Source organism: Pagrus pagrus, assembly GCF_965226575.1.
Source record: "Pagrus pagrus genome assembly, chromosome: 20".
Lineage (NCBI taxonomy): Eukaryota > Metazoa > Chordata > Actinopteri > Spariformes > Sparidae > Pagrus > Pagrus pagrus.
Window position 1 is genome coordinate 17,382,419 of NC_140207.1, and position 15,913 is coordinate 17,398,331.

General features: G+C 42.0%; 1 protein-coding gene across 1 annotated transcript; it reads left to right on the top strand.

Moving 5' to 3' along the window:
* Window positions 1–204: 204 nt before the first annotated feature.
* On the top strand, window positions 205–13,754 carry LOC311249254 (myosin-6-like). The gene is made up of 39 exons (XM_084340145.1): window positions 205–216; window positions 304–342; window positions 713–921; window positions 1,047–1,190; window positions 1,274–1,430; window positions 1,519–1,546; window positions 1,647–1,752; window positions 1,847–1,939; window positions 2,019–2,082; window positions 2,171–2,269; window positions 2,355–2,458; window positions 4,056–4,194; window positions 4,329–4,447; window positions 4,546–4,695; window positions 5,483–5,653; window positions 5,742–6,051; window positions 6,158–6,231; window positions 6,309–6,514; window positions 7,310–7,433; window positions 7,526–7,662; window positions 7,746–8,001; window positions 8,086–8,328; window positions 8,727–8,903; window positions 8,986–9,131; window positions 9,222–9,312; window positions 9,409–9,798; window positions 10,259–10,385; window positions 10,584–10,702; window positions 10,782–10,978; window positions 11,068–11,251; window positions 11,361–11,526; window positions 11,624–11,748; window positions 11,856–12,164; window positions 12,314–12,517; window positions 12,605–12,901; window positions 13,003–13,107; window positions 13,191–13,286; window positions 13,396–13,530; window positions 13,626–13,754. The coding sequence occupies exons 3-39, from the start codon at window positions 721–723 to the stop codon at window positions 13,644–13,646; spliced, it is 5,814 nt and encodes a 1,937-aa protein (XP_084196271.1). The 5' UTR covers window positions 205–216; window positions 304–342; window positions 713–720; the 3' UTR covers window positions 13,647–13,754.
* The last annotated feature ends 2,159 nt before the right edge of the window (window positions 13,755–15,913 follow it).

Sequence of the window (15,913 nt, forward strand, 5' to 3'; positions counted from 1 at the left end):
AGACCAGATCACAAGTTTTAATAGACTGACCAATGATGACATGAGAGTTATTGTTGTCCACTCCTTTATCTCCAAATACAGATCCTCCTTTTCTGATCAGTGTCCTTTGTTTTTTTGCTAATACCTTTTAGGGCAGCTGTGCTCTGCCTCCTGGATGAACAGTATATAAAGAGGGGTTCGAGAAGAGGAGGAGAGACAGGAACACAGCACCTACAGGTAAATATACATATATTTTACACGTGACTTAACAATGTCACTTATTGAATTGAAAATACAACACCTTTTTGTTATTTCTTTCTAAAGATCCACTAAACCAGATCAATCAAGGGGGAGAGGAAACAAGTAAGTAGCTCAATGCTCTTTGTTTATCAAAAAAAAAATATATATATGATGATTAATACACTCAAAACATTAGTTTGTCTTCTGGTAGTTTGTAAACCCTCTGTGAATTACTCATCAAGATAACTTTTTAAAAATACATTTAAAAACATAAAGACAGCTGATATATTTGCATTGTAAAACATTGGTTATTTAATTTCAGAGGCTTCTTTTCTACTTACTTAAATTACTTAACTACAATAATTCCTTTGATTTTCTGTAAATTTTTCTGTGCATACTGTACAAATGTATTAAATCATAAACTTACAATGAATCAGTGCTACTCCAGGGGCCATGTATTAGAATGCTTTCAAACCAAGTTCCTGGTTGACAGCTTTCAAGATGGGTGACGCTCTCATGGCAGAATTCGGGACTGCCGCTTCCTTCCTGAGAAAGTCGGACAAGGAGCGTCTGGAGGCACAGACTCGCCCCTTTGACATAAAGAGGCAGTGTTTTGTGCCCGACCCTGAGGTGGAGTACATTAAAGCCAAAGTCACCAGCAGAGATGGCGACAAAGTCACCGTTGAAACTGAGGCTGGAAAAGTAAGTCAGATTTACACTGACTAATGGAAGTGGGAAAGTGGTTGTGACACAGCAGTCAAACTAACAGCTTTGATGACTTTTACAACAATTTATACTGAGATATTCTCTGTGGTAAATTGTTTCAGACTGTCACCCATAAGGAGGCTGATATCCACCCTCAGAACCCGCCAAAGTTCGATAAAATTGAGGACATGGCGATGTTCACCTTCCTCCATGAACCTGCTGTGCTGTTTAACCTCAAAGAGCGTTACGCAGCATGGATGATCTACGTGAGTAAAGATCACAAATCTACTCGTCTTCACTGTGAGAAATCTTTAGTCCAATATAAACAGACTTGTATCTTTGTCCACAGACCTACTCAGGGCTGTTCTGCGTTACTGTCAACCCCTACAAGTGGCTGCCAGTGTACGATAAGGCGGTGGTCAATGCCTACAGAGGAAAGAAGAGGAGTGAAGCTCCTCCTCACATCTACTCCATCTCTGACAATGCCTACCAGTACATGCTGTCAGGTGAGTTCAGCTCTTTGTCAACACTGACATGACTCAAAACATTAAAAGAAAAATGTCCTAATACTTAACATTGTCTTAAATCTTACAGATAGAGAAAATCAGTCAATTCTTATCACGTAAGTAATTCATAGAAGTTATATTTGAATCTGGTTGAATGAGCAGAGTTTATGTTTTGTCTCCACGATGTGTTCGGTTCACGATTGTTTTCACTCTCAGTGGAGAATCTGGTGCAGGAAAGACTGTGAACACCAAGAGAGTCATCCAGTACTTTGCCAGCATCGCAGCTGTTTCTGGCAAGAAGGATGCTGCTCAAGAGAAAAAGGTTGGTTTCAACCATTTTCTTTTATAAGTGAATTATAATATACATAATAAATTTACTTCTGTGACCTAAATTTTGGCACCCATTAAACTTGCAGGGCACCCTGGAGGATCAAATCATCCAGGCCAATCCTGCTCTGGAGGCCTTTGGAAATGCCAAGACCATCAGAAATGACAACTCCTCCAGATTTGTACGTTTGGTTTCAAAGAGTACATGTGCAGATGTGACTGTGTTTCACGGACGATACAAACAACATTTTCTCATCACAGGGTAAATTCATTCGAATCCATTTTGGAGTCAGTGGGAAACTGTCTTCAGCTGATATTGAAACTTGTAAGTTCACAGTACATAAATAATTTAAGGTAGGAAAAAAGTTTTTATAGATCAGAAATAAACTTTAAGACCAATTATATTTTGTCAGATCTGCTGGAGAAATCTCGTGTCACCTATCAGCTCAAGGCTGAGAGAGACTACCACATCTTCTACCAGATTCTGTCCCAACAGAAACCAGAACTGCTGGGTGAGCGCCGGATGAAACACAGATTATATTTCAGCCTTAAGACATGTCCTATACAAACAGACTGAAATTTGTCTTTCTTTAACAGAAATGCTGCTCATCACCAACAACCCCTATGACTACTCCTTCATCTCCCAAGGAGAGACAACCGTAGCTTCCATCAATGATTCAGAAGAGCTGATGGCTACTGATGTAAGTGAAACAGGCAGCCTGTTGAAGAAGAATCAGAATCAGAATTTCTTTGTTGTCCCACAACGGGGAAATTTGCTTTCCACAGCAGCCAAAGGACAGAATATTACAAAAAACAACAATAGCCAAAAATAACAATATAATTAAAAAGGTAAGAACTAGAATAGACTTGTATATACATATAAACATGATATTGTACAAAATTAACAGCAGTGAATTTTTATTTACAAAACAAATAATAAATAATAAATAATAAATATGGGTATTAAGAAAATTGACCAGATAGTATAGTTGTATTGCACATTGCAGGGTACAGATTGAGGTCATTCGGGAGCAGTGCTAATTGTAGAGTCTGACAGCAGCAGGAAGGAAGGACCTGCGATACCTCTCCTTCACACACTTAGGGTGTATCAGTCTGTTGCTGAAGGAGCTGCCCAGTGCTGTGAAAGTGACCTGCAGGGGGTGGGACTCCTTCACCAGCAGCGATGACAGCTTGTCCATCATCCTGCTGTCTCCCACCACCTGCACTGGGTCAAGAGGGCATCCCAGGATGGAGCTGGCCTTCTTGATAAGTTTATCAAGTCTCTTCCTGCCTGCTGCCGAGACGCTGCTAATCCAGCAGACTACTCAATAGAAAATGGCTGATGCCACCACAGCCATAGAAAGAAGTCAGGAGTGCCCCTTGCACCCCAAAGTGAGCTTCCTCAGCAGATGGAGTCAGCTCTGACCTTTTTTATATGTTGCTGCAGTGTGATGAGACCAGTCCAGTTTATTGTTCATGTGAACTCCCAGGTACTTGTAAGATGTCACCATCTCAGTCCATTCCCAGGATGTTCACCTGTGTGCAGGGTTGTTTGCGCCTGCGGAAATCCACCAACAGCTCTTTGGTCTTCCCGGCGCTGAGCTGGAGGTGGTTCCACTGGCACCAGTCCACAAAGTCCTTAATAAGTTCTCTGTAGGCTCTGTCGTCCCCGTCCCTGGTGAGGCCGATGATAGCAGAGTCGTCACAGAACTTTTGTAGATGGCTGTGGGGTGAAGTCTGCGGTGTACAGGGTGAACAGGAAAGGGGCCATGACTGTTCCCTGTGGGGCCCCCGTACTGCAGACAACTGTGTCTGACACACAGTCCCGAATCCTCACATACTGTGGCCAGTTGGTGAGGTAATCGAGAATCCAGGACGTGAGGTGTTGGTCTACCCCTGCATGCTCCAGCTTGTCCCCCAAGACAAGCAAGATTTGAGTTAATAAATAAATACAATTGTCAACAGAATCTAAAGAAACAACCATTATGATGTTATGTCACAGACATCTATGTTGTATTGTGTTGCAGAGATATCTGTTGGAGTTAGCATACTAGCCAGTTTGCTTCAGTGTTGTCCAGCCTGTCCTGTCTTGTAATACCACCTACTACCATGAGAGGTGATAGTGAGTCACTGTAGAGTCCAGTCTAACATCAGTCCAAAAACACTGAGGTGGTTTCTTACTCAGTTTGGCTCCTGTTTGGTGTACAAATTAGACACAGGGCCAATTCTTACATATCGCAACTTTAAAACAAACACACATACTTCACAACTAACTCAAATTTAATTTCAATGTTTAAGGATGCTTTTGATGTCCTGGGTTTCACCCAAGAGGAGAAGAATGGCATTTACAAGCTGACTGGTGCCATTATGCATTATGGAAACATGAAGTTCAAACAGAAGCAGAGGGAAGAGCAAGCAGAGCCTGATGGCACAGAGGGTAAAACATTATCAGGATAATAAATATTAGTTTACTTCTATTCTCTTAAATCAAGAGTGTAACTGCAACCAATCTGAAACTTTTTGACAGATATAACTTAATAAATGCTTTTCCTACTCAAAATCCATATACAGATGTGGACAAAGTTGCATATCTGATGGGCTTGAACTCTGCTGACCTCATCAAGGGCCTGTGTCACCCGAGAGTGAAAGTAGGCAACGAGTGGGTCACCAAAGGTCAGAATGTGCAGCAAGTAAGTTGAAAATGGAGGCAGTGCACTGAAATCCATTGGGGGTTTGAAGAATAAAGTGAGTTAATGTTTAATATCATTGATTTTCTGCAATTATCTAGGTCTACTACTCTATTGGTGCACTGTCCAAGTCAGTGTATGAGAAAATGTTCTTGTGGATGGTGGTGAGAATCAACCACTCTCTGGATACCAAGCAACCCCGCCAGTACTTCATTGGTGTGCTGGACATTGCTGGATTTGAGATCTTTGATGTGAGTATGAATGATTTTATGGACATGTGACGACACAATATATGATATACACCCCTTGCTCCTCCTAGTTAGTTCAACACCTACATTTTGGCATAGGGTGTCCCAGTTCTTGTTGGGATAGAGGGTTGGGTGAAGTGGTAGTGCTACATGGCCCTCCACATGCAATTTTTTATTAAGCACAATTCAAACCAAGGCTTATGAGAACTCTCTGTCTTTTTAATATATTATGGTTCCTTTCTTTCTAACAAGCATAAAACAAATGCTACTAGTGTACTCATGTCATGTCATATTTCAAAGTGGCACTCCAATCCTTTGAACCTTGACTGAAGTCTAGTTGCTAAATTGCTGTACTTGGTACGGCTCCTCAAATATCAGTGCAGTCTGGAAGTGTAGGAACAGGGGTTGGCCAGGTAATGAAGCAGCGTTCTTTTTATTCGATAACTGACTTGATTGATAGCGTGAAGTTTTTTAATGAATTGCAAGCGTCCATGCTTTACTATCTCCACCAGATGAATAGCAAATGGCATCGTGCTAAAACCAGGATTACCATAGTAATGCATGACAAGTCACCACAGCTGAAGATGGCGTACTGGAAATGTCCGGTTGCTTCTGTTTACATAAACACCATCGACAACAACTGATGACATATGCAGGTCTTGAAGGGTTGTCCTTTTCAACCGTTCCCTCTTGTAACTCTGTTCTAAGCGGCAAGGGGGCACTTGAAAATGTGGGGTTGGGGTAAAAATCAGGCCTTTAACTAACTTCTCTCATTGAATGACCTTCCTAGTTCAACACCTTTGAGCAACTGTGCATCAACTACACCAATGAGAAGCTGCAGCAGTTCTTCAACCACCACATGTTTGTGCTGGAACAAGAAGAGTACAAGAAAGAGGGCATCGTGTGGGAGTTCATTGACTTTGGCATGGACTTGGCAGCCTGCATTGAACTCATTGAGAAGGTTAGTACTGAGTTAATCTGATTTCAGAATTATTGTGACAAACCGGCATGTTTACCTGTGATTAATTCTAGTCAATTCCTTCCTTTAGCCCATGGGCATCATGTCCATCCTCGAAGAGGAGTGCATGTTCCCAAAAGCCAGTGATGCAACATTTAAAGCCAAACTGTATGACAACCACCTGGGTAAAAGTCCCAACTTCCAAAAGCCTAGGGTTGTTAAGGGGAAACCAGAAGCTCATTTCTCCCTAGTTCACTATGCTGGTACTGTTGACTACAACATCGGTAACTGGCTTGTGAAGAACAAGGACCCACTGAATGAGACCGTAGTTGGACTGTTTCAAAAGTCCAACCTGAAGTTACTGGGTGTCCTGTTTGCTGGATATGCTGGTGCAGAATCAGGTAAGGGGTCTTTGACCATACTGATTATTCAGCCGTAAATTATGCAGGATAACAAGAAGGAAAGAAATAAAAAAGTTGGACTTACATATTTATATCTTCCACACAGCTGATTCAGGCAAGGGAGGAAAGGGAGGAAAGAAGAAAGGTTCTTCCTTCCAGACTGTGTCAGCACTGCACAGGGTAAAATATGTCTTAAGTTGAGTATATGTTAAGTTTGGTACATGGAACCTGTTGATATTTATAGTCTTGATTTACAGGAGAACTTGAACAAGCTGATGACCAACCTCAGGTCAACTCATCCCCATTTTGTGCGCTGCCTCATCCCCAATGAGACCAAGACTCCTGGGGCGATGGAGAATCCTCTGGTCATGCACCAGCTGCGCTGTAACGGTGTGCTGGAGGGCATCAGGATCTGCAGGAAGGGATTCCCCAACAGGATCCAGTATGGAGACTTCAAACAAAGGCAAGTCAAGCAATGTTTATTTATTGCTTATTCACAAATCATGCAATGTGCTTGGATAGAGTGATCAGAGATATTATCTTGTCAGGCAAGGATTGATCAGGCCCCAAATTGTGTCCAAGTTGTTTGTGTGGTCCATCGATCACCTCTTATGAACCATTGTCGTCTTGTTGCCTCATTTGTGGTATCAGTGATGTTCCTGATGGCTGTTTGAGAGTCGTCCTGTTTGCAAAAGCCAAGGATGGTGTCCCAAATGTGTGCCAATTTGGCAAATTGGCTGCAAAGGCTTCTTCAGGTAGTCTCTATGCAGGTATTTCAAGCTCCCTGGCCAACAGCCAAACCCCCCCCAGTCTGTTATCCAGTATTCCCAGAGGACAGTCAATTCCAGCAGGACAACCTGCCTTGCTGTTTGGAGAGTAAGGACCATGTCTTACCTCAATGTAGTCTTTGAGATGGTATTTGGAAACTAGAGCTGCCTTCCAAGAAGGTTTGCCCTTTCTTTAACAAAGCTGGTGTCCTTTCTTGTTGGATGAAGTTGTTGCTGGTGATAAACCCTGTGCAGGTGGCATCTGTTATTGTCCTCACCACCAGTAGTGCCCCTCCCCAAGGACCTTTGCACAGCAACTCATGAGATCCTCCAGCTATCCCCTTTACTTGGGAATGCTGTTGTGTCTGCCAGACACCAACAGAAAAGGCTGGACGTGCTAGGGAGGATGTTGTAGGATCTGTAGTGGCGTGGCCCATGATATGTTCTTCGGGTTTATTTGCAAAGTCATTGTTATTGTTGTATCATTTCAGATATCGCATCCTGAATCCTAATGCTATCCCAGAGGGACAGTTCATTGACAACAAGAAAGCAGCAGAAAAACTGTTGGGCTCTTTGGATATTGACCATGAGCAGTATAAACTGGGTCACACAAAGGTTGGTTCTGTTTCTGCAAAAAAGAAGGGTTCAATTTTGAAATTAATATCTGCCCTAAGGTAAGGTTAAGAAAAACTTTCTGTCAATTTCAGGTGTTCTTCAAAGCTGGTCTACTGGGTGTTCTTGAGGAGATGAGAGACGATCGTCTCGCTCTCATCATTACTGGTATTCAAGCGAGATCCAGAGGACTACTTGCCAGGATTGAGTTCCAGAAAATTGTTGAGCGCAGGTTAGAGCATTACTTTTAACATTTGATGTAAAAAAAGGCAAGGTACAGAAAAAAGGATTCAAGCTGACTGATTTTATCTTCAGGGATTCCTTACTGGTGATCCAGTGGAACATCCGTGCCTTCATGGGTGTCAAGAATTGGCCCTGGATGAAGATGTACTTCAAGATCAAACCTCTGCTGAAATCAGCTGAGACTGAGAAGGAGATGGCAAACATGAAGGAGGAGTTCACAAGGCTGAAAGAGGCTTATGCTAAATCTGAGGCACGCAAGAAAGAGCTGGAGGAAAAGATGGTCACTCTTCTCCAAGAAAAGAATGACCTGCAGCTTCAAGTCCAATCTGTAAGATCAGTCATTCGCTCTACCTCAAACTGACAAATGTATACTTGTAAAAATGTGATAAATAACACAATGTTCCATCTGCAGGAACAAGACAATCTCACAGATGCTGAGGAGCGCTGTGAGGGTCTGATCAAGAGTAAGATCCAACTTGAGGCCAAATCCAAAGAGCTGACAGAGAGGTTGGAAGATGAAGAGGAGATGAATGCAGAGCTGACTGCCAAGAAGAGGAAGCTGGAGGACGAATGTTCAGAACTCAAGAAGGACATTGATGATCTGGAGCTGACTCTGGCTAAAGTGGAGAAGGAAAAGCATGCCACAGAGAACAAGGTAATGAATGTACCTATTATGCTAATGTTAAACGGCTAGAGAGGTTGTTCTTAGTACACCAAACCCTTAGAGAATTATCTCCTGACCTTGCAGTTCTCAGGAACGTTTAAACATCGTCAGCATACAGGCGGTTTGCTACTCGCTGGAAAAACTGGGAGTTTAACAGGTGGCCAAAACATGTCTCTAAATGAGTGTTAATGGTGCTTTGTGTCTGCAACTGTATGCTAACAAGTTAGCCATGTCAACCTAAAAGGTAATGATATTTCAATGTGTTGATCACAGTTGCTAACAGGTTGCCAACAAAAACAGTTATTGCAAGTTCAAAAACCTGTTACATGTATTCATTAAGGATCTTTCTAAATACCTGACTTCACACCAGCTGTGATCTGCTTTCTAAGGTTAAAAACCTGACTGAAGAGATGGCAGCTTTGGATGAAATCATTGCTAAGCTGACCAAAGAGAAGAAAGCTCTTCAGGAGGCTCATCAGCAAACACTGGACGACCTGCAGAGTGAGGAGGACAAAGTCAACACTCTGACCAAGGCCAAAGCCAAGCTGGAACAGCAAGTTGATGATGTAAGTACAGTATTTGAGACTAAATCTCACCTTCTGGAAACACAACGCAGAGAGCAAATGTTTGGGATGTTTTGTCTGTTAGCTTGAAGGATCACTGGAGCAAGAGAAGAAAGTAAGGATGGATCTGGAAAGAGCCAAGAGAAAATTGGAGGGGGACTTAAAGTTAACCCAAGAAAGTGTGATGGACCTGGAGAATGACAAGCAGCAGCTTGAGGAAAAACTCAAAAAGTAAAAAATAATCTTTTTCAAACAAACACGATGCCCATTATGCTACAAAAAGCTGATTACTAATGCAAACCATTTTGTCATTAATTGTAGGAAAGACTTTGAAATCAGCCAGCAGCTGGGTAAGATTGAGGATGAACAAGCCATAAGTTCTCAACTCCAGAAGAAACTGAAGGAGTTACAGGTAAATGCTCAAACAGGTTTCATTTGTCGTGTTATCATCTTTTCATTATGGGAATTGCTCCTCACAATGTATGATCATCTAATAAATGTCATCAAGGCCCGTATTGAAGAGCTGGAGGAAGAGCTGGAAGCAGAGCGAGCTGCCAGAGCCAAGGTGGAGAAGCAGAGGGCTGACTTGGCCAGAGAGCTGGAGGAGATCAGCGAAAGGCTGGAGGAGGCCGGAGGGGCCACTTCTGCCCAGATCGAGATGAACAAGAAGAGGGAGGCTGAGTTTCAGAAGATGCGTAGAGACCTTGAAGAGGCCACTCTGCAGCATGAAGCCACCGCTGCTACACTGAGAAAGAAGAATGCAGATAGCGTGGCAGACTTGGGAGAGCAGATTGACAACCTGCAGAGAGTCAAACAGAAGCTGGAGAAAGAGAAGAGCGAGCTCAGACTGGAGCTGGATGATGTGGTCTCCAACATGGAGCAGATCGTCAAACTTAAAGTAAGACAAAATCAGTCTTCATTGAATGCATATTAAGTATTTAGCATTTTGTGAAATATGCTGTATTTGCTTTCTTGCCAAGAGTTAGATGAGCAGATTGCTACATGTCTGCATGGTAAATACGTGTCAGCATCTCGTCACTTAGCACAATTAATGGTGCAAGTATGCAGACTTTGTTTGGCGAGAGCCAGTCTGGCTGTTTTCCTGTTTCCTGTATTTGCGCTAAATATAGCTAAGTGGTTGCTGGCATTAGCTCCTGGCAACCTTACAGAGATGACATTGTCAGTTCACTCAAAATACCAATTCCTACATAATGTTGCTTTAACTCTCCAAAGAGAAGGCTAGTAAATGTATGTCCTAAAATATTATGTTATTTAAAAGATGATAACATACAGAAAATATTGCTTTGGTCATATACATTCTACGACTAATATCAATATGAAAATGTAATTTAAATCAGGCCAACCTGGAGAAAATGTGCCGCACACTGGAGGATCAAATGACTGAATACAAGACGAAAGCCGAGGAGGGCCAGCGTATCATCAATGACTTCACAATGCAGAAAGCAAAGCTTCAAACTGAAAATGGTAATCGGTTTAACATACACTTAACATTTTAGTGAGTGTTTTACACTGCTACTGATACTGAATACGTGACATTTAGTATCACGCTAAGTCGAAGACAGGCATATTTAAAAAAAAAAATCTAAAATTACAAGCTGCAAACTGATATATAACACCAATTAAAGCTTGATCTGGGGGCTTACAAACATTTATTTTTTAAAGGTGAGTTTTCCAGGCAGCTGGAGGAGAAGGACTCATTGATCTCTCAGCTGACCAGAGGGAAGCAGTCCTACACTCAGCAGATTGAAGACCTCAAGAGACAACTGGAGGAGGAAGTCAAGGTATCTCAAATTACAATGAATGAAGTTTCCAGATAGAAAGATAGATCATTTTATGACAGCATTTACTATCTCCTTCCAGGCCAAGAATGCACTTGCCCATGCAGTGCAGTCTGCACGCCATGACTGTGATTTGTTGAGGGAGCAGTTTGAGGAGGAGCAAGAGGCCAAAGCTGAGCTCCAACGCAGCATGTCCAAGGCCAACTCTGAGGTGGCCCAGTGGAGAACCAAGTATGAAACTGATGCCATCCAAAGGACAGAGGAGCTGGAGGAAGCAAAGTAAGAACAGTTGCCTCCTCTTCAACAGCACATAGATGTTTTTGAGAAGGATTGATAACTATTGTAATTATCATGTCCTTGTCAAATAGGAAGAAATTGGCCCAGCGCCTGCAGGATGCAGAAGAAGCTGTTGAAGCTGCTAATGCTAAATGTTCCTCCCTGGAGAAAACCAAACACAGGCTTCAGGGTGAGATTGAAGATCTCATGGTGGATGTGGAGAGATCGAATGCTGCTGCTGCAGCTCTGGACAAGAAACAAAGAAACTTTGACAAGGTAATGGAGGACAGGAAAAACAGCACTTGAGGGAAAATGTGAATGGGTGATTTAATTACCCAATCTAATCTAATCTAAAAATATACTACTGAATATTTTATTAAACCAGGTCCTTGCTGAGTGGAAGCAGAAGTATGAGGAGTCCCAGACTGAACTGGAAGGTGCCCAGAAAGAGGCTCGTTCCCTCAGCACTGAGCTCTTCAAACTGAAGAACTCCTATGAAGAATCTCTGGATCATCTGGAGACCATGAAACGAGAAAATAAGAATATCCAAGGTAGGAAGATATAATAAAACACAATTTATCTTTGAATATATACTGAATACAATTGTGAGGTTGGGAAAACATAAATAAAATGAATATGACCAAACAGAGGAAATTTCTGACCTGACTGAGCAACTTAGTGAGGGAGGAAAGAGCATCCATGAGCTGGAGAAGATCCGCAAACAGCTGGAGCAGGAGAAGACTGAGATACAATCTGCTCTGGAGGAAGCTGAGGTGAACAAAAATACTGTCGTCTATTGAACGTGCCATTGTTTCATTGATCAATATGATGGAATTTCTGATGCCGTGAAAGACATACACAGATTTATTTTTTTTAACAGGCCTCTCTGGAGCATGAGGAGGGTAAGATCCTCCGAGTTCAGCTCGAGTTCAACCAGGTGAAGGCTGAGATTGAGAGGAAGCTGGCTGAGAAGGAAGAGGAGATGGAGCAGGCCAAGCGTAATCATCAGAGAGTGACGGACACTCTGCAGAGCTCCCTGGAGGCTGAGACTCGCAGCAGAAACGAGGCTCTCAGAGTGAAGAAGAAGATGGAGGGAGATCTCAATGAGATGGAGATCCAGCTGAGCTGTGCCAACAGGCAGGCAGCAGAGGCTCAGAAGCAGCTCAAGGGAGTCCATGCTCACCTGAAGGTAGGCCTAATTCTGATCAATGTCTACATACACTAATATACTATACACTAAAATTCAGAATTTTACTATATTCAGAATTTAAAACGGTTCATGTAAACAGCATATTCAGTTTAGATGTTCTGAATAAAAAAAAAAATCTTTCTAAACAGGAAGCTCAGCTGCAGCTGGATGATACTCTCCGTGCCAATGATGATCTGAAGGAGAACATTGCCATGGTGGAGAGACGTAACAACCTGCTGCAGGCTGAACTTGATGAGCTGAGGTCTGTGGTGGAGCAGACCGAGAGAGGTCGTAAACTGGCGGAGCAGGAACTGCTGGATGTCAGTGAGAGAGTTCAGCTGCTTCACTCTCAGGTATGTCCAAACTGTTATCACTGTACAGTATGATAATATGCCATTATGTCCAAGTTATTTATGTGCTCACTGTAAAACAATTTGCAGAACACCAGCCTGCTGAACCAGAAGAAGAAGCTTGAAAGCGACACAGCTCAGCTTCAGAATGAGGTGGAGGAGGCGGTGCAGGAGTGCAGAAACGCTGAGGAGAAAGCGAAGAAGGCCATTACTGATGCTGCCATGATGGCAGAGGAGCTGAAGAAGGAACAGGACACCAGCGCTCACCTGGAGCGTATGAAGAAAAACATGGAACAAACCATCAAAGACCTGCAGCACCGTCTGGATGAAGCTGAGCAAATAGCCATGAAAGGTGGCAAGAAGCAGGTCCAGAAGCTGGAGGCCAGGGTGAGTATTTCTAACCTCCACTGTGTTGCCTGGCAGTAAAGTGCACAATACAGGTTTCGATGGCATTAACAGAAGCTGCGTCCATAACTGTTCTTTTCAAGGTGAGAGAGTTGGAGAATGAGGTGGATCTGGAGCAAAAGAGAAGCAGTGACGCAGTGAAAGGTGTACGCAAGTATGAGAGGCGCATCAAAGAGCTCACCTATCAGGTATACTCTACAGACTCTGTCATAAACATTCACCAAATGATAAAAAGTAATGCCTTAACAAGCAATATTTTCCAATTTAACAGACGGAGGAGGATAGAAAGAATATGAGCCGTCTGCAGGACCTGGTGGACAAGCTGCAACTGAAAGTTAAATCCTACAAGCGGAATGCAGAGGAGGCTGTAAGCCAAAATACTGCACCTTCATTTACTAGAATATAGTCCATTTGCCTTTTTATCAGTAACTGTGCTGCAGCTGCTCTTTTCCATTCTCTGATGTTGATTTTTATAGGAGGAACAGTCCAATACAAATCTGGGCAAGCTGCGCAAGTTACAGCATGAGCTCGAGGAAGCCGAGGAGAGGGCCGACATCGCAGAGACTCAGGTCAACAAGCTGAGAGCAAAGAGCCGTGACTCTGGTGCCAAGGTCAGTAAACATTCAGAATGATGCGATGCACAGTGAGTAACGCTAATAATTTGTCAGGGATAAAAAGTTCTGATTGGATTTTTTTCTTTTTACAGAAAGGTCATGAAGAAGAGTGAAGCTTTTAACAGGATCTTCAAGGACATGATTTAGTTGTAGTAGTGTTTTAGTTTCTTTATTCTCCATGCAACATGAGTGGAATACAGAATAAATACAACTTGAAAGCACCACTTTGTTCCTTTTTTACTGTATTTGGAAAGGATGAAAGGTAATGACTTCGAGTGTGAGTCACCACACGACAAAGAAAAAAAAAAAAAAGTAGTGGCCTGCACGGTGAGATAATAATAAAAACTCATGCGGCAACTCCCAACAACAGAATCCAAACCACAAAATGAAAACAGAGTTGCTCTTCATGTTTCAACATGACAAGAGTGGAATAGTTCAAACCGTTGCTCCCTGTACTAATAAGACAATAGCCTGCACTGCCAGTCTGGGAGCTTGAGCCACGGGTGGTACAGCAGGGAATGAGCTGGAACAAAGCAGGAGTAAACTCAAAACACCTGCTGGTGGTTGAGACCACCAATCACATGATTGAAATCGTCTTTAAGTGATTCCAGGTGGTGAGTCTTCCGTTGTTATTGTTTCTCATGGTGCAAACCTGGAAAAAAAATGAGATATAGCCCTATATTGAACATGTTCTTCTATTTATTATAAGAATATACTTTTTTACATATTAAAAAAAGGGGGAACAGACACTGGAGTGTAGTCAAGTCAATATCATGAAGGAGTTGAGGTGTACTATACTAAGTCACCACTAGATGGTCAAAGAGCTCCACTCGTAAGAATTTCTTTCTCCATAATAACAGAAAAAGGAAAAACTGAAAGAGAATACAAAATATCCGGTTTCAATTTCCCCCTCAAAATACAAGATATTCATATCTTAAAGTGTTTGCCTTTCTTAAATAAAGACAGTTAAAATATTTCGAAATTCTTGAATACATTGATTGTTAAATCATAGTCATTTTGTTTCATTATATTTTTAGGGAGTCAGTTCAGTGTTATTGTTAATGAGCATCAAAAGTAAAAAAAAACATGTGTTTGTGTAACAAATACAATACTCAGAGATGTCACAAAGTATTACAATGTAATTAGGTAGTAATACAGTGGAATAAAGCTGAAGTATATGAATTAATTTGGCTACATAGGATCATTAAAATATACAACAATAACATAACGTATGATAATATTATTATAATGTACTTTAAAGGAGACATATTCAATCATTTTCACGTTCATAATTTTACTTTGGCTTACTATTAAAAATAGGTTTACATGCTTTAATGCTCAAAAACACATCTGTTTTCTCATACTGTCCACTGCAGCAGCCCTGTGCTCCCCCTCTGACTGAGATGCTCTGTTTTAGCTCTGTTTTAGTCTCTTTAAGGCGCCCCTCTCTTCCTGCATACCAAGCCCCCCTTGATTGGTCAGCTCACACATGCCTGAGTCAGCACCGCTCCAGGCAGCTCTGTTGCTTTTAGCTTCTAATTATCTTCACTTCTACTGTTAATATAGGCATAATTTATGGAAATGTGTGATGTCGACAAGTCATGGAGTTAAAGGCAGGACTACTGATGAGCATTTCAGGCATTTTGTTTTCTGTGGGAGAGAAGAGCTCCCATTGGCACAGACTTTTGGCTTTTAATTTTTCAGACCTTTTCCATGCACATGAACCTATGCAACACACTGAAGAAAAGGAAAAAATTGTTGCTCTCCTTTATATCAGTGTTCAAAGCAGTTCCTCTGGTAACCTCTTTTGTTTGACTTTGGACAACTGCACCTGCTAAACGCTCTGCACAGGCCAAACATGCATGTACACACACACAAACAAAACAATCCCCTGGCATGAGCATGCCAAGTGCTGCAACTTCCAATTTATTGCTGGGTGAAAGTGGATACTGCTGTTGTGTGCACGTTTAACATTTATACTGCAGAGCCTGCAGCTTAACAGACTTTATATAATGTGATGCAAAGTGATTTAAAAAAAGTCAGTTTAAAAGAATCTGAAAGTTAAAGTAAAATATTAATTATTGAATGCAAGTTGATTTAACTCAAGTAACCTTAAAACAAGAAAAATAAGTTTCTGTTGGCTTATACAACCCAAGACCAAGAAAATAGCCTATGGTAGGCCTTAAATATTGCTGCTTTTGGTCCAATCACTGCACAAAATAAAAGATACAATCCGTCAGTCTCTTTTGTCAGCCTCAGCTTTGTGCCTTTTCCAAGTCTTTACCAGGAGAAACTAGGGCTCTGGATGAGGCTACTGGTTGATGAAGTGTTGCACCGTTGCCATGTCACCAGTGCTGCGCTGTTGTTATGATGACATAAG

Excerpts from the sequence above, each read along its gene's own strand:
- LOC311249254 (XM_084340145.1), top strand. The coding sequence starts at position 721 with ATGGGTGACGCTCTCATGGCAGAATTCGGGACTGCCGCTTCCTTCCTG. Across the intron at positions 2,083-2,170 it reads TTCAGCTGATATTGAAACTT|ATCTGCTGGAGAAATCTCGT; the intron begins GTAAGTTCACAG and ends ATATTTTGTCAG. Across the intron at positions 4,448-4,545 it reads AAGGTCAGAATGTGCAGCAA|GTCTACTACTCTATTGGTGC; the intron begins GTAAGTTGAAAA and ends GCAATTATCTAG.